This window comes from Heptranchias perlo, chromosome 9 (assembly GCF_035084215.1).
Source record: "Heptranchias perlo isolate sHepPer1 chromosome 9, sHepPer1.hap1, whole genome shotgun sequence".
In the NCBI taxonomy this organism is placed as follows: domain Eukaryota; kingdom Metazoa; phylum Chordata; class Chondrichthyes; order Hexanchiformes; family Hexanchidae; genus Heptranchias; species Heptranchias perlo.
This window is the reverse complement of record NC_090333.1, coordinates 24,986,172-25,005,571: the sequence shown is the minus strand read 5'-3', so window position 1 is coordinate 25,005,571 and position 19,400 is coordinate 24,986,172. Positions and strand designations below refer to the sequence as shown.

Sequence of the window (19,400 nt, the reverse complement as noted above, 5' to 3'; positions counted from 1 at the left end):
TGGAAGCTGTATTTCCTTCCAAATGTCAAAATAGAGACCAAAGTCAGGCTTTCCATGAGAACAGGCTAGATTGATTAAATGGATAGGTGGGGGGTTTATTCTAGAAGTTCAAAATGTATATTGTCTAAGGCTTTGGAAGGAGAGAGATCCAGAAAGTAAGTATCAACTAGCTCATTTGTGTACCGTGCAATAAATAAGTCTTTCATAGAGTGCCTTTGACCTTGGATGAAGGACGCCATCTTTGGAGGCCCAAAAAATTGTATAAACATTCCGTTTACCCGTAACCTTTAATTCAGCGGGAGCTGGGGGATTTTGCATTATGCACACATGCTATCATATTGCAAAATCTATGTAAGTTAGTTTCATTCAAAAGTTTAGCAGATTATCAGACTGTCTAAGCAATACATACTAAAAAGGATACTTTAACCTCGGCGATTTATTCTTTGTTTATTGCTTTCTAATTATTTTTACAATCAGTATCTTGCTGTGTCTTAATGCATCTACATATCATCTTACTTGTAAATAAATCTATTTGTTTCAACCTGAACATGAAGGCCTGATTCCGACATTATGATATTTGCTGCCCTTTCAGAGTAGACAGGAGAAAATGGTGGGCATCCTATGTAGTCTGCAGTGCAATATACTGTTGTTAAGGAGTAATTACTGGTCCTATGGTATGCTGTTCCACATAAGATTGCAGGTTTTAGCTCAAAGGAGACTTGGTCGGCTTCTGGAAACTGTCTTTTTCCTATGTGTACAAGTCAATTATGTTGGTGATGGTGTGAACTGCTGAACCAGGACAAGAATTTAACACAAAGAATCCTGGGCATAAATATGGTTCTTTCTATTCCATGGCACAAATTGTTGGAATACCATTGCACCAATCAAAACATTGTATTTTACTACTATTACTATAAGTGTGAGCTTGGCTCACTGCTAGCTCTCTCTCCTCTGAGTCAAAAGATTGTGGTTCAAGCTCCACTCCACGACTTAAGCACATCACCTAGGCTAACACTTAAGTGCAGACCTGAGGAAGTGCTGCATTGTTAGTTGAGACATTAAACAGAGACCCCATCTCACTGTTCAGATGGATGCAAAATATCCCATGGCACTATTTGACAAAGAGCAGGGGAGTTCTCCCAGTGTCCTAACCAAAATTTATCCTTCAATCTACACCATTTTATAAATGCAAGTCCTTTCTTTACTTCTGACTGCACAACTTAGTACTAAACAAGCCTATGCTCCCTCTTCCATCCCCATCCCATTTTGTAAATTTCTCAGTTGCACTCTTGCCTCCGAGTCAGAACTTGTGGTTCAAGCTCTACCGCAGGACTTGAGCACAATCAAGGCTGACATTCTACTGCAGTTCTGAGGAAGTGCTGTATTTGTCAAAAATGCCACCTTTTGGTTGAGACATTAAACTGAGGCCCCAGCTGCCTGTTTACGTGGATGCAAGAAATCAAATGGCACTAAATGAAGAGCAGGAGATTTCTCCCAGTGTCCTGGCCAGCAATCATTCCCCAACCAACACACCAAAAACAAATTATCTGGTCATTCATTGATTTGCAGCTTGTCGGACCTTGCTATTTGCAAAGAGACAATCATATTTGCCTACAAAATTCACTACACTTTTGGACATTCTGAGAACGTGAATGGCACTTTATAAATGCAAGGTCCTGTTTTCTTTCTTAACCACACCACAAATCAGCCCCTAACCAAGAACGCAGGCAGAATGGCAATGTGTTCATAGTCGTCTACCAATATCCCACTCGCTCTCACTTTCCAAGATGGCCATCCAACACACTGCATCCATTCCCACCACCCAGCATCCCATTTCCAAAGGCAATACACCATGCTCACTTCTCAGGTCAGTATTAAGGTCTGGTCCAAACGTAACATTCAGTTTTTGGTGAAACTCTAAATTTTTATTATAACATAACCCATGTGATATATTAAAATATGGCAATGGAGGAGTGGTATAATTAATATTGAGGAAGAATGTGACAAAATACAAGACATTGATAAACTTGCAGAATAGGCGTATGATTGGCAAATGAATTTCAATGTAGATAAACGTGAAGAGGTGCATTTTAGTAGGAAAAATGAGGAGGCCACATACTGCTTGGATTATAAGTCTAAATGGGATAGAGGAGCAAAGGGATCTTGGGGTACAGATACACAAATCACTAAAAGTAGCGACACAGGTTAATGAGGCCATAAAAAAGCAAACCAACACTGGGGTTCATTTCTGGAGGGATGGATTTAAAAAATAGAGAAGTTATGTTAAACTTGTACAGAATCTTGATTAGACCACACTTGAGCATTGTGCACAGTTCTGGTCTCCATATTATAAAAAGTATATAGAGGCACTGAAGAAGGTGCAAAAAAGATTCACCAGGATGATACCAGAGCCGAGAAGATATCCTTATCAGGATAGACTGAACAGGCTGTGCTCTTTTCCTTAGAAAAGAGAAGACCAAGGGGTGACTGGATAGAGGTCTTTCAGATTATGAAAGTGTTTGATAGGGTAAAGGAAGAGAAAATGTTTCCACTTGTGAATAAGTTTAATCATCAATCAGTAACAATGCTCTGACAGGTGGTTCTTAGTTTAGTCAGCAGAGCTTTATTTTGAGCAATACATATGTACCTAGCCAATAAACAGCTAGTCTTTTACTTCAATAAGACCATAAGAAATAGGAGCAGGAGTAGGCCATACAGCCCCTCGAACCTGTTCCGCCATTCAATAAGATCATGGCTGATCTTGAACATCAACTCCACTTTCCTGCCCGATCCCCATATCCCTTGATTCCCCTACAGTCCAAAAATCTATCTATCTCAGCCTTGAATATACTCAACAACTCAGCACCCACAGCCCTCTGGGGTAGAGAATTCCAAATATACACAACCCTCTGAGTGAAGAAATTCCTCCCCATCTGTCTTACACGACCGACCCCTTATCCTGCGACTATGCGCCCTAGTTCTAGACTCTCCAGCCAGGGGAAACAACCTCACAGCATCTACCCTGTCAAGCCCCCCTCAGAATCTTATATGTTTCAATGAGATCACCTCTCATTCTACTCAACCTCTCTTCAGAGGACAACCCTCTCATCCCAGGAATTAATCTAATGAACCTTTGTTGCACTGCCTCTAAGGCAAGTATATCCTCCCTTAGATAAGGAGGCCTAAACTGTGCGCACTACTCCAGTTGTGGTCTCACCAAAGCCCTGTAAAATTGTAGTAAGACTTCCTTACTCTTAGACTCCATCCTCCTTGCAATAAAGGCCAACATGCCATTTGCCTTCTTAATGGCTTGCTGTACCTGCATGCTAACTTTTTGTGTTTTTTGTACCAAGACACCTAAGTCTCTCTGGACACCAACATTTAATAGTTTCTCACCATTTAAAAATATTCTGTTTTTCTATTCTTCCTACCAAAGTGAATAACCTCACATTTCCCCATCTGCCACCTTCTTGCCCACTCACTTAATCTGTCTACATCCCTTTCCAGACTCTTTGGGCACGAATTTAAAAGGGCAGCGGGATGGCAGTGGTTTGGGGGGGGGGGGTCAATGGGCACACGGCAAACCCAAAAAATAAAAACTTACTGTTCCCCACGCCATCGCAACTTAATTGGTGGCCATTAATCTTATTTCCAGGTTTGCCGTCTGAAAGCTGCACAGTGGCGGACTGCGCACCTGCATGACAGGCTGTCAGCTGGAGTGTCTAGATTTAAAGGGCCATTGCTCAAATGGATTTTGCTGGAGCAAGAAGACCCAATGGAGCAGCACAGGGACACGGCTGCTCTAAGATTCAGCAATGCCTCACTTCAGCTGCTACTGGCCGGGGTGAGGAGGAGGAGGGAACTATTCTATCCAGCCGACAGGAGGAAGTGTCCTGCCTCTGCAACCAAGAAGGCCTGGTTCGAGGTGGCAGAGGAGGTCACCAGCGGGAGCAACATATCACGCACTTGGGTCCAGTGCAGGAAGCGTTTCAATGACCTAACTAGGTCAGCAAAAATGAGTACACTTATTGATTCTCCTGCATTCCGTGATGCATATCACCACTCCACCCCCCCCCCCCCGCCCAACTCATTCTGCATGGCCAAGACTACTCCATCACATCACTCCTCACACCCACTTAAGGCTCATACTCAACTTACCTTCACTTCCTGAGCACTTCTTCACCTCCCCATTTGTGACCCCACCACCACCACTTACCCTAATCCTGGTCCAATATGATGACTCTGTCTGATACTCAACTTCTGATGCATCTCTTTCATGGTCAGTCTGACCCAAACCAATGCATTCATCGGCTGACCACTTCATCCTCACTCACTCACACCTTTTAGGAGAAGAGAGCGCAAAATGTACGCAAAAGTGCGAGGCTGGAGGGGGGCCACAACAAATAATAGTCCTCACAGAGGCAGAGGAGGCGGCCCTGGAGATCAGCCACACCCTCGGCGTCCCCGATGGACAGGCACTCGAGACGGGCACCCCACAAACTTTAAAGTGACACAACATCGCACACAACATGAATTGATGTTAACAATGATTAGCATGTTGAACACCTCAGTATGCTCATTGCAACATGACACATCTGTGATGATGCTTAATATTGCCTTCTGTTCTCTTACAGGCCATTCAAAGACCGAAGTGATGGCAGAGGGCAATTCCTCAGAGGAGTTCCAGGCCTCTGAGGGCTCACCGTCATAGCTTAGCGAGCCATCCACCAGTGCGGATACTCACACCTCTGTGGGTCCTAGTAGTCAGTTAGTTAGGTTGGCATCTGGTGAGTCACCACACACAAGTGAACACGAGCAGACACTGGTGGCAGGAGCAGCTGTGGAGACTACTCTTCAGGCTCTGCTCAGCTGGACGCAGATGATGAATCCTGGGGGCCATCCTTCAAAAAGGAGAATGATCGAGGGACAGCAGCACATTTGCGAGGTACTGGAATAGGTGCCACGCACACTCTCCACAATAGCGGAGAGGATGGAGGAGTCCATCTCCTGCATTAGTGGACTGGAGGCACAGGTACATGAGGGAATCTCTGAGATAGTCTCGCAGTGACGTGAGGAACTGTCTGAGATAGTGTCGCACATAACTGTGGGAATGTCTGCAATGGAGAGAAGGCTGGCCTCTGTTGATCTTCAAGCATGGCTCACAAATGAGTCCATTCAGGCCCTGACAGCAGCCGTTCGGACTCTCGGTGAACAACATTCTTCCGCCTTAAAAGGCAGACAGAAACTTTACATCTGGGCTTCCAAGACATCAAACATGTCCTCCAAACTGTTCTCCAGCAGGGTAGTAGGAGTGATGTGGGCCTGGTCCAGGAGAGGGATGATGGCGAAAGGGGACATGGAAGTGGGGAGGCCACTCAAAGTGCTCCCACGTCTCACCCATTACCCCCCTCTCAACCAGTACTCGCAATGCTGCCTCCCCTCCAGGTGGCTGAGTCTGCCCCTGCACAGGGGCAGTCTTTGGAGGGGACCTCACGGGCTCCAAAACCCAGAGGGCGTAGGCCAAAAGCATCTAAGCAGTCCAGCCATAGACATGAGCAACCTGCCACTACCTCTACTGCAGCACGCTGAAGTAGTAGGAAGAGACAGGCTAAGGGTTTGTGATCACGAAGGGTATGCACAAGGGTGTCTGGCAGACTGCCATGTTTTTTTAATTTATATTTGGTTTTTGTTAAAGTCACATTAAATGTTATCATTCTCACCACTATTGCCACATCTTGCCCATTCTTGGCTGCCTTTTGTGATAGCACCCTTTCATGTGCTTCATCATGAACGGCAACACTTGATGCCACCCAGTGGGTGTATCGGTAGTTGTAGGACTGTTTTGTGTTGGTGGGGGTGGGGGGGGGGGGGTTGGTGTTGGCACTGCTCTTTCCAGGTGCTATGTGGACTGGACTATCCTCACTTTCTATATGTCCTTATGAGAATCGTTCAGATATTAGTGACTCCCTGACCTCACGAGCAGCCAGGTGAGCCGCTGCTCTGCCCATGGGTTCGTCATCCTCCTCCTCCTCCTGCTCCTCCTGAATGTGCATGCTGGATGAGGGCATGGGGCCTCATCAACCGGTACCCCGCTCTGTTGCGCCATGTTGTGCAGGACACAACAAACTACTATAATGCGACTCACTCTCGCTGGTGCATATTGAAGCGCTCCCCCAGAAAGATCAAAGCACCAAAATCGCATCTTCAGCAGTCCTATCGCATGTTCAATTACAGACCTGGTGGCGATGTGGCTGTCGTTGTATCAACGCTGTTCCTCGCTGATGGGGTTCCTCAGAGGTGTCATGAGCCACTTGTGCAAGGGGTATCCCTTGTCCCCGAGGAGTCAGCCCTTAAGGCTGTTCGGTGTCTGGAAAAGGCCCGGATGTTGGATTCCCTCAGAATGAATGAATCGTGGCAGCTGCCAGGGAATCTGGGTGCACACATGAAGAAATCTTTTGCGGTGGTCACAAACGAGCTGAGCGTTGATGGAGTGATAACCCTTTCTGCTGATGAACAGTCCTGGCTTGTGTGGAGGTGCTCGGATTGCTATATGCGTGCAATCGATTGCACCCTGTACACGTGGGAAGCTAGCCACCGAGTGGAATCCCACTACCCTCTCCATCTGGCTGAGGTCGTCCATGGGGAAGCTGACATATTGCGAGGCCCTGCGAAACAAACCGTCGGTGACCTGCCTTATGCACTTGTGCACAGATAACAGAGACCCCAGCGATGTCACCGGTGGCACCCTGGAATGATCCAGAGGTGAAGAAGTTGAAGGCAGTGGTCACTTTAACTGTGATGGGTAATGAGATGCCGCCAGGTCTAGCTGGGAGCAGCTCGGCAGGAAGGAGGCTGCAGATATCTGCAACCACCCGGCGACTCACTCTCAGCCTCCGTATGCACTGCTCCTCAGAGAGGTCCAGGAAGCTGAGCCCCGGTCTTTAGGCCCTCTGACGAGGGTAGTGCCTCCTGCGACGTCGCTCCCTCTGTTGTTGTCCTCTCTGCTCTTGTGCAGGTGCCTGTGGCGCAGTACTGTGTTGCTGAGCTACAAGTGGCGGAAGTGCATACCGTGCCTGGCGAGGATGGTGATGTTCCTCGTCCTCTGATGTACTGGTGAGTGGAGCCATCGTGCCCCCGTCCTGATGGTGTCAGCTTGAGGGGGTCCGAAAAGTTGGCAAATATGTGTAAACGGAACAATTCTGAGTGGAAACCAAGAATTTTCAGTCCAAACACAAAGATCTCCCAGCCAAAAGTTTGTCTGAGAGAACTGAGTGCCCTACTGCAATAACTGACTTTTTATCCCCAACTTTCAAACAGGGATTTAAATGTCCAAATGGCTGCCGGCTGAAACCCGATGACTTCCCAATGCCGTGTTTCACACAGCACGGGAAACACGTTGAGGCAGTGTTAAAATCACTTGCCTTCATTGTAAATTACATTTATTCATTTTTAAACTACTTCAACTCGGTGATTTAGTGCTTTAAATAGTGCCCCCAACGCACTCGCACCTTTGTTTTAAAATCGAGCCCTTTGTGTCCTCCTCACAGCTTACTTTCCCACCAGCTTTGTATCAAGACAATGTCTCCCTCCACTGGTACTGTCCAGTCACTGCAGTAGCAGGCATCTTAAATGTTAAAACTCCATTTCGAAAAAGATTACATTCTACTCCTCTTAATTTGAAGTTGCTTAATTCTAATTATTTATTAATTTGAATTGAAATTGCGCAAAAATAACTTTGAATCAACAGATATAGACTGTACCAAATCAATTACTCTTCCTGCCATCACTACCAGAATTGCTCCATCCAAGCATACATTCATGGTACGTCTGTGCACACATATAGAGCATTTTCCATTTAGGTCGTCTGAATAAGGTGCATTTTTTATATGAATGACTTGCTAGTAAACTGCTCCTTTCTGTGTACTACCATGCCTGAAACAATTATTCAATAACTTAGTTAAGAAGTAGGAACAATAAAAAGAAAACATTTTCAAAATGCTGGAAATCCGAAATTAAAACAGAAATGCACAGCAAGTCTATCGTCATCTGAAAAGAAACTGTTGAGTTTCAGGTACAGACCCATTCAGTAAGCTCTCTACCTGAACCACTGACCTACCTTTTCAGTTGCTGAAGGACCTGTGGTGTATTTACAACATTTTTTGTTTTTACATCATAATTGAAAATCAGTTACCTTAGTATAAGGGACGCAAACTAAAAATTAATGGTTAACATATTGATTATCAAATTTCTACAAACAGCTGCCTTACACTGTGAAATGGAGGAATGGACAACCATTAAAAACTACCATATGTTATGGCGCTATTTCTAAAGAGCTCATGTAGCTGGCCAAACGAAATGCCCAGAAAATAAAGAACTTGTATTTATATAGTGTATTTAAAAGTGCAGTCACTGTTGTTATGTAGACAGCGTGGCATCTAATTGCACACAGCGAGGTCCCACAAACATCAAATTAGATGAATGACCAGTTAATCTGTTTTTTGGTGGTACTGGATGAGGGAATATTGGCCAGGATACCAGGAGAACTCCCTCCTGTTCCTCAAATAGTGCCATGGGCTCTTTTATGCCCAACTGAACAAGTAGACAAGGCCTCAATTTAACATCCCATCCAAAAGACAACATCTCCAATAATGCAGCAATCCCTCAGTACTGTATTGGTGTGCTCAAGGCCTGGTGTGGGGATTGGAACGCATGCCTTTCTGAATTGGAGGCAAGAGTGATACCAACTAAGCCAAGCTAACAGATATGGTCTTACGAGAGACAAAAGAAACTAAAATAATGGTAATTAAATATAATGTATAGCTTCTCCACTCAGTATGAAGATGCATTATGGTCAGTCACCAGCAATAATTTCATCCTCCAATGCCCAAGGCAGTGATTACAAAATTAGTACAAAAGTACTTTTTTTTTAATGACGTATTAGAGCAGAGCTTGACTTATTGAAAAACATTATTTCCAATGCTATCCATCAAGATGATGTTTAGGGCCTAATAGTAAGGCCAATTTCAGCAATGTCTTTTTTGTGCGCTTATAACACTGCTTGTCAACACTGGGATTATTCATCAGTCATAGTCAGAATTATGCAGACTTCAAAGAGCAGAAGTCAAACAGTATTAACATAAGATCAATCTAATTTAGCATCCTCCCCAAGACAGTTAAAATGGGGTACAATGTGTATCTATGCTATGGTAAGGTGATCAGTGAAGCCTGGAAGATTTCATGCTTTCTTTCTCCAAACATAAAAACAATCAACTTTCAGTTCACAAAAGGCAAGAAAAAAATACTTACTAAACATTCATGAATTCATTGCCTTGAATCTGTACTTCTTGATCAATGTTATTATTATAAGAAAACACAAAAATAATTGGTGAATTTTTAAATTGCATCATACCTGAGCTCCTTACAGCTCTCCTTAAGAAAAGACTTCTGAAAATAGTTATGCATCAGTTAATTGAAACAACCACAGTATAGGCTGTACAGTATCTATATAGATTCTACAACTAGAAATTGTTACTGACGTTTCTCCTCCCAATTATTGAAATCTTATTAAACACTTAACTCAATAATGAGCTATTTCAAGCTCTTTCCTAATTTGCAATCCGAGACAGCGGAACACTGGAATTTAACCTGACATAACTAACCTGATAGGACCTTTCCCCCATGAAGAGTGATATCTGCCAGGGAAAAGTGGGTCTGACTCAATTGATTGATCAGTTTGATGATTGGTTGGTCTTCCACTATGTCAAGCAAGGCCATTTCAGCGTTGGTTGACACAAATTAAAAGAATGAGAGAGATAAAAAAGATTAGTGCACCGATTTGGTTCATGACAGAGATTGTGCATTACTTGCTTTTTGTTGAGACACCTAGGAGGCTAAAGGGTGTTGGTCAATTGATCCATGATGTATGAGGAGGGAGACTGGGCAGAGCAGAAATACTGATGCTGGAGGGTAACATTTCAAGGCCAGTGTTTTTACTCAAGGCCAAGCAAAAGGAATGCAGTTTCACTTTTTGACAGAACTACAAGAGGTTTATTTGGATGATGGCAATATCATGTTACAGATAAAGAGAAACTAATTAGTGCAACTTGTATTAATATACCACAGTCAAAATTAATTAACCAACGATAGACATAAAGGTTTTTAGAAATAACAACCATAGTATTTACCCGTTGAAACTTTCAATCAGCAAACTCTATCTCATTGAGTTTTTTTCTTTTTTCCTTAAAACAAATTGTGTCACGCAGTCTAAAAACCACTAGGTGGTGCTCAATGTAAATATGATACTATGATCCCAAATAAAGGAACTTGCCCAAACTCCAGTGAGGCCAGGCTACAAATTCTACCGACAATGCAAAACTTCTCTCTGCTTCCAATACTTTTCCTGAAATTTCTACACATTTCTCCATCTTCGTTATAGTGTGAGCACGTTGTAGAGATTTTAAACAGAACTCTATACAACAGTCAACTTATAACCAGAATACCACCATCAGCAATGTTTTCCCTGCTTCTCGAAGGTGCTGATTGTTGCTTAAGTGCAATTCCAGTTCCTCATTTAAATAGCCATTTATATACGAGAAAATTACGAACCTGATCCTCCTTCTCACCCAACAGCCACACTTTCCAGCATGGGTCACTGGACAACAGTTAGGAATGGAAAACCTGGCTGATTTTTCTCCTCCCTGACCAAGTAGTGTCAAAGTCAACTGTAGCACCCTATTGCTGCCCCAGCTGAGATCATCTAACTGAGCATAAACTGTAAATTGATCCTCAATCTTCTGATCTGTTTCAATTAATGTTACACCAAGTTGTCTCTTTACCCAATAAGCCTTTGAGGGAGTTGCAGAAAATAGGTGGTAAAAGCAAGGAAAAATGTAAAAGTGACAGAAAAGTAGATAATTATTTTTGTAGCTGAAAAACAATAATAAAACACAACCCAGAACTGAAAAGCAAATTTAGTTAACTGAAGGTAATTGAGGACATAGAGACTTGCTCAGAATGGATCCTTACCACAGAACCTGCATTCAAAATATGGGTATGGCTTTGGAGGCTGGATTGGAGGAATCCGCGCAGCCTTTGAAGTAAGTTAACCTCTAAACTAACAGAATTCTCCTGTAGTATTCAGACTACAGGTCATCTGTGAACAATGTTATAGGAGATTGACTAGGTGCATACAGAGTAAAAGGCTCTGTGGACCACCTCTGAATCCCCACCGACCAGACTGTCAGGCTGAAGACAATCAGGTAACTCAATCTTTGCATCTTGAAACATCCCCCCAGGACCTTCAGGTACAATTGATACGTTCTGATAATCTCCATCAGCAACCAGAAAGCACAAATTTTCAGCGGTTGACATCCACAACATTGCTCCCTACATCCTAACTCATACCAAGTCCCATTCGCCCATCACCTCTGTGCTCGCTGACCTACATTGGCTCCCGGTCTCTGAATGCTTCCATTTCAAAATTCTCATCCTCATGTTCAAATCCTTCCTTGACCTCGCCCCTCCCTAGCTCTTAACTTCCTCCAGCCCTAAACCCTCTGAGAACTCCATTCCTCCAACTCTGGCCTCTTGTCCATTCCCCACTTCCTTCACCCTACCATTGCCAGCCGTGCCTTCAGCTGTCCAAGCCCTAAGCTCTGAAATTCCCTCCCTATACCTCTCCGCCTCACCAGCTTTATAAATGCAAGTTGTTGTTAGGACAAATTGACTGTATTCAGAGTGATCAATCACACCTGCTCTGAGTTGCAAACTAAAAATGAATGCTCTGTCTGACGAAGGAAACCACCAAGGCTGGAAACCTGTGCTATTTGCAGAAGAATTTTCTTCAAACTTAATTTCAACTATGGTATGACAAGGAGCCATGTTTGTAAAAAGATGAGGAGGGGTGGCATACATGGCAGTACACTTCAAAAAAATCTGCTGCATCCTCATTCCAGTCATCTACCTTTATTATCACATTGCTCTCTCCACCTTATTGGATCTCCTACAACATCATTTTAGAAGTAGTCTGTAGTATGGTTGTGAAATGTAACTATGTTTAAACTGGCTTATTCCTTTATAGCCACTGCTCAAGTACTCCCTGTTAGCAAAGAGGTAAATCCAGGTATTTGTAGCTGCTTGTAAATTCTTGGTCTGTTAGAAGTTCATTTTACTTGCTTGTAAATTTCTGGCTCCAGGCCAAAAGAACCCAGCATTAAATAACTAGATTTCTTCCTCTTTTAACAAAAATATTTTGCATCTATAACAACATATGACACTTTGAATTAGAATATCTGGAGTATGAGAGGCCTACACACATATATGTATGTATATATATATATATATAAATAAACAATGTTCACACAGAAAGCTTCAAGAAACTGCAATTTTTATTTATACTGTTGTGGAAAGAATCTGTCCAACAAGTACAAAGAAATGGTTATTAGCAATTACCCTTATCCAGCTACCTAAATATTATAATAGGCAGAGATGAAAGTCATTATCTAAATGCCCATCACCTCAAATTTAAAATTCTCATTGCCGTGTTTAAATTTCTCCATGTACTTGCCCCTCCTTATTTCTGTGACCTTCTTCAGCCCTAAAACTCACATCCCTGAACACCAACCACCTTGTGCATTCCTTCCAATTTTGCAACTGGCAACTGAGCTTACAGCCACTTAGATCCCACAATCTGGAATTCCCCACCTAAATCCCACCAACCTCCCTCTCCTCCTTTAAGACCCTCATTAAAACCTATCTCTTTGACCAAGCTTTTGGTCACGCCTCCTAATTTTTCTTGTTTTGGTTCAGCATCTGTTTTTCCTTATGCCTCTGTGAAGCACCTTGGAACACTTTTTGTTAAGGCGCTATGTAAAGGCAAATTATTGTTGTAAACAATTGATATCTTTATTAGTGCCTGGTCACAGACTATATCTTCACCAATGGGGTCAGCTACATGCCTCATTACCTGGAACTACTAAAAATGATAGAACCTCAATGTGTTACTATCTATTCCCAGGTGGATAACCTCTTCCTAAACAGCAAGGCTGACCAGAGTAAAGAGCTGCCCTACCCTGATCTCCAGAGTCATTCGTCCTGGCAAAGTTCTGTTGCATCTGTTACCAGTCTTGTAACCAGCCTGAATGGCTAGACCTGGATCACTAGGACTGTGTCTCTGCAGCAACTGGCCTGATTCCCAGTCTTTTATAATGTTGTAGCCAAGAATCCCTGCTATCCAGCATAGAGAACCTATTATTGGAGGCTCTGTGGAGGTGGGAGAGGTTATTAGGAGGCCCTCTTGGCCTACATGATATTACTTCACTACCTCTATAATGTCACCTCTGGGATCAAGCAGTTTAGCAGAAAGCTACCTGGCCTCCTTTGCCAAAGGCAGCCTGCCCTTTTCTCTTTTTGGTGCTTCATTTGCTCCCCGGCCCCCAGTCTAAATATTAATAGATGAAACAAGAGCCCAACAGGCAAAGTCCAACTTCCGTGAATAGGAGGTGAGGTGTACTATCCCCTCTTTTTCCCCTATGGCCAGAGCTACATTATGACTCGCTTAGCCATCCTGCAGTCATGATAGCTGCCATCCATTTAGAACTATTTAGGGAACTGTTGGTTTACAAGAAAATAAACCATTCAAAGCATTGTCAATATAAACCATCAGCACTGGCCCGTACCAGGCTTATTTTCCTTCAACTTTGTGACCTGGATAAAAATTCTATATATCTGACGCTCTGGCTATCACAGGAACACAAACTCTATCTTCAACCAACATTCTTGAACAAATACATCTCCCTTCATTTGAGTGATTTTGGACAGTTACAGGAGACTGCTGGCAGACCCAAATAGCTACATTGTTTCAATTGTTGGAACATTTGACTCATTTCTTCTACACACAGACCAACACAGATAAATCTGCAAAACAAACAAGGTCTCCTCTAGCCATGAGGCCACTATGCATTTCATCAGTCTGACCAGAGCTGGGGAAAAATAAGATAGCTTTCCTCTCTATTTTAGTGGCATCCACACTTATGAGGAGAAAAAAAATAGATAAAAAGGTCTGCCAGTTAGCATATAGCTTAGAGACAGGGTTTACAGGCAGAGGCATACCCAGCTGTAACAAAGCCAAGTTCTCTTCAACAAAGTACTTGGCTCAAAACTTTGTAGTAACAAGATTTTTGGTGGCAGAAATTCATCGTTCAACATATCCAAGAAGACCTGGATCTACATCAAGGTTGTGCTGCAATAATCAATATTGGTGTACATAAACCTGGAGAGTGAAATGGTGACACATCAGATATACCTTCCAGGTCTGAAGCTACTTTAGCTAAGGATAAGGCATAAAATTGAAATCCTGTCCCTACCAATCCCTCTGGTGGCCACTGAGCCCAATGCAGAGATTGAAACAGTTGACACCTCCCTTAATATAGCACCAGCTTGCGCTCCTTCACTGCAGGATCAATCCTGTACTACATACCAAACTTCTGATGCCAGGAAAGACAGCTTTTGACCCAAGCTTAATTTAACTTCAGCAAGCAAAGACTTTTTAGCTGGTAGAGATTGCGTCAGCAGCTGAGGACCCCAATACCTTTCCCTTAACCTCTGAGTCTATACATAATATTAGTTAGTCAGTGCTTTCTGAGAAGTAAGAGTCCTTGAATCAGCTACAATCCCTAATCAATTCTTTTTTCATCAGAAATTCTTGGGCTTCCTGTATTTTGAATGCAAGCCAGATTCTTAAGATTCAATGGAGCAGGGAGGATCAAGGAATTCTATCATTTAGATTATCAATTGTTTGACTTCGTTATGACAAGCACTCTTATGAAAGAAGCAAACATTTTTTGGAATCAAGCTAATGATCTTAAAGCATCTTTATTTAATCCTGAAGCACACTAGAAGTTCTGTGACAATTCTGATGACCCACCAGGCTTCAACCTACTCTGGAAACAATGGTCCGTATTGAAGCACCTCGTAACATCACATAGCAGATGTGGTCATTTGTTACACCTCTGAAAGATGAGAGATAATGCACAATGGGACTGTGAACACCAGTTGCAAACTATGGACCACATTTAAATCAATACCCGCCTCAACTGTTTGCTGGCAATCTCTCAGATTTACACCAAACCACTTCCGAAGCTGGATCACCAATCTGGATTTTGTTATTTCAACGTTGCTACACATGTCTCTTCCCATACGAGATATATATATATTCATGACACTGACAGCAATTGTGGGCCTTTGTCACAGGAAAGGCTCTACAAAGAGATGTAGAATTCATGAAGACAGTTACCGGTACATCAGGATTAGGAAGGGAAGACTTCAATTGATGCAATGCCATTCACCAACATGCTTATCAATTAAACTATTTAATGAACTGTCAATGCCAAAACTGCAGACAGGGTAGATGCACTGTTTAAAAAGAAATCACTTTACAGAACTGATGAGGATTTGCAACAATTAACAATAGCAAACTAATTAAATGTCATGAATCATAGGAAAGCCAGAAAAAGATGACAACACCTGAATAACGTGTTCATAGTGTGGAGCAGAAGATCACAGAAGCATTAAGGTGCAGTTTTAGAGAAGGCCTTGTTTGCAACGTGGGCCAATAGACATCACAGCTCATATAGTTACTGTAAGGATATAAAACTGTTATTAGGGCAATGCTCTGTGATTTGCACTATTTAGATGTCCCAGTCATTTATCTATGGAGGTTGAAAAATTAGGACGCACCTACTTTGCTCAGTAAAAGCAACACAACCTATTTTTATGGAACATAAACCTGTATTCAGATCTGTTATGCACAGTTGAAGAAGCAAACCTCTTCTCCATTCTTTCCCTCCTCCTCTGTTCTCCATGCACCCATCTCTGAGGGCATCCAGAATAGCTGCTATAACCTGCTGTAATACATACCATTATTAAAAAGAAATGACAAAATTAAGAGTGCACTTATGTAGAAAACACAGCAGGATCACTTTTCGCCATTGGCACAAGAAAGTTTTTAATATATACATGCCACGGTTGAATGAAATGTGCCTCAGTGATATCTCCAATAAGACGTGGATCAAAACTTTGGAAAATAAAGGCTAGAGTTCCCTTCCATTGACTATAAACAGATGGGAAAACTACCCCAAAGTGATAATCCCTCAATTGTGAAATATCTCAAATCTGGAATTATAAAGTCTCAGTATATTGTATCTTGATCCAGAGACCAGAAAATTATTTTAAAGCATTTTTAAAAATAGTATGTTTATGACTCACGTGGTTCCTGTCCCCATCCATGCATGTGTAACTTCCCAGCAGAATAGTAGAGAAATCCCAGGACCAACATCAGACAAAGAGCCAGCAACAAATTGCGGACAGATCCCAGAAAACTCATCTTCACATTATTCCCAGAATTCTACAGCACCTGATCAAAAGAAACAAATTTATTAGCTCTGTAAGATGAAGGGAAAAATGCACTTCTCCATAAACGTCCACTACAGGTTGCTTTATAAGTAATCTACATAGAACCACAGAAAAGGTACAGCACAGAAGGGGGCCATTCGGCCCATCGTGTCCACGCTGGCTCGAAGAACAACCAGGTGCCCATTCTAATCCCACCTTCCAGCACCCGGTCCGTAGTCTTGCAGCTTACAGCACTTTAGGTGCAGGTCCAGGTACTTTTTAGAAGAGTTGAGGGTCACTGCCTCTACCACCAATTCGGGCAGCGAATTCCATACACCCACCACCCTCTGGGTAAAAAAGATTTTCCTCATGTCCCCTCTAATCCTTCCGCCAATCAGCTTAAATCTGTGTCCTCTAGTTCTTGAACTCTCCACAAGGGGAAACAGGTACTTCCTGTCTACTCTATCTGGGCCCCTCATAATTTTGTACAACTCAATCAAGTCACCACTCAGCCTCCTCTGCTCCGAGGAAAACAACCCCAGCCTATCCAATCTCTCTTTGTAGCTGCAATTTTCAAGCCCTGGCAACATTCTTGTAAATCTTCTCTGCACTCTCTTCAGAGCAATTACGTCCTTCCTGTTTTATGGTGACCAGAACTGCACACAATACTCCAGCTGTAGCCTTACCAGCGTTTTATACAGTTCCATCATTACATCCCTGCTTTTGTATTTTATACCTCGGCTAATAATGGAGAGCATTCCGTATGCCTTCCTGTACTGCCACCTTCAGGGACCTGTGCACATGCACTCCAAGGTCTCTCACTTCCTCTACCCCTCTCAATATATTCCCGTTTACTGTGTACCCTCCCTAAGTGCATTACCTCACACTTCTCCGGGTTGAACTCCATTTGCCACTTTTCTGCCCACTCCACCAACCCATTGATATCTTCTTGGAGTCTACAGCTATCCTCTTCACTATCAACTACACGGCCAATTTTTGTGTCGTCTGAAAATTTGCCAATCATGCCCCCTACATTCAAGTCCAAATCATTAATATATACCACAAACAGCAAGGGACCCAACACTGAGCACTGTGGCACACCACTGGAAACGGATTTCCATTCGCAAAGATATCCATCAACTTTTACCCTTTGTTTCCTATTACTGAGCCAATTTTGGATCCAATTCGCCACATTTCCCTGTATCCCATGGGCTTTTACCTTTCTGATCAGTCTGCCATGTGGGACCTTGTCAAATGCCTTACTAAAATCCATGTAGACAACATTCACTGCACTACCATCATCAATCCTCCTTGTCACTTCCTCAACGAATTTAATCAGATTTGTGAGGCATGACCTTCCCTGAACAAATCCATGCTGACTATCCCTGATTAAATCATGCTTTTCCAAGTGACAGTTTATCCTATCTCTCAGTACTGATTCTAATAGTTTGCCCACCACCGAGGTAAGACTGACCGGCCTATAACTGTTCGGCCTTTCCCTTGTACTCTTTTTAAACAATGGTACTACGTTTGCAGTCTTCCAGTCCACCGGTACCTCCCCTGTATCTAGTGAGGATTGGAAAATGATCCTCAGAGCATCCGCTATTTCCTCCCTGGCTTCCTTCAATAGACTAGGAAACAATCCATCCGGCCCTGGTGACTTATCAACTTTCAAGGATTCCAGTTCCTCTAATACTTCCTCTCTCGTAATATTTACCTTATCCAATATTTCACACCTCTCCTCTTTAACTACTATGTCCGGATCATCCCTTTCCTTTGTGAATACGGAGACAAAATATTCATTTAAAACCCTACCCACATCCTCTGCTTCTACACACAAGTTACCCTTATTATCCCTGATAGGTCCCACCTTTTCCTTAGCTATCCTCTTGTTTCCTTAGCTATCCATTTACACAAAACAATATTGCCAGAGTTTTTGTGTAAAGAAGGAAACTTCCATATATCCATAGGACCTATAGAGTAAACTGAAGTGCCACAATAGTAGTTTTCAGGCAGAAAATTGAGTACTATTATTTCCATAGATTCCTGAGATAATTTAGTAGCAGAAACTACAGCATTAGAGGATTATTTAACAATTTAACTGGTAGGAGGTATGTGAAAAATCTGGACATTGGACAGTTTAGGTTTGCATATCGAACCAAATAAACAAAACTCACCATTTAGCACATATTACATATATTGGCTCAGATATACTGCTTTTGCAGAACTGGGCCAAATCTCCAGCCACCACAACAATAAGCCCCTGAACCCAGCCAACCTTCTGGTCTCGGAGTCATTTAAATATTTTTGGAGGGGCTTCCCAGCCTCCACCAGGAAGTTCTCCAGCAATGTGGAGGTGCAGAAATTTACTGCAGCAAGTCTCGGAGTCTGCCACAATAAGTATTGCCAGCAGCCTCTGGGCTTCCAGTGAAATGCTTTTTTAAAATTTTTGGATTGTCATGGTCTGTGCAATCGATTACTTTTAAAAGCCACCACAGCAATTCTGAATGCTAGGGATTAACAGATATCCCTGGCATCCAGTGCTGTTTTGGGTCAAATGACGGAAGATACAATCGGATGACGCTGTTCTCATCATTTAGAAAATATAGCAATAGGCCCACCCATTCATGAATAAACACATTCTATGTCTACATTACTCCTCATTTCCAGCAGAAAATCAAAGTGGCGTAAAAACGGGTGGGGTGCCGATGCATCCCTGACGTACTTCCCACCCGCTCACGCCAGTTCCACTGAAAAATCAGCGTTTTGAGGGTGGACCGTCCTGGCCACTGAATCTAAAAAGAGATTTTCCACTGACATGGAATTAGGAGTTCAAGAATAGTACCAACACTTTGTAAAATATCTGAAAATGTGAGCATTTTAGCATCATTGGTTTCCAGATCATACTGCCAACAAACAACTCTTAGTTATAATCCAAGTTAGCAACATAACTACTGTAGGATTTTGAAAATTGACAATTACGGCATTAAAAATTATATTGGTAACCAGAC

The 19,400-nt window shown here is 42.7% G+C and overlaps 1 protein-coding gene across 2 annotated transcripts in view; it reads right to left on the bottom strand.

Moving 5' to 3' along the window:
- The window catches only part of LOC137325204 (CMP-N-acetylneuraminate-beta-1,4-galactoside alpha-2,3-sialyltransferase-like), a 401,305-nt gene that overhangs the window by 377,291 nt on the left and 4,614 nt on the right, over window positions 1–19,400 (bottom strand). For both annotated transcript variants that reach the window (XM_067990038.1, XM_067990039.1), the window contains exon 2: window positions 16,264–16,411. In XM_067990038.1, the coding sequence (XP_067846139.1) occupies window positions 16,264–16,381 (118 nt within the window). In that variant the 5' untranslated portion in view covers window positions 16,382–16,411. The remainder of the gene's footprint in view (window positions 1–16,263; window positions 16,412–19,400) is intronic.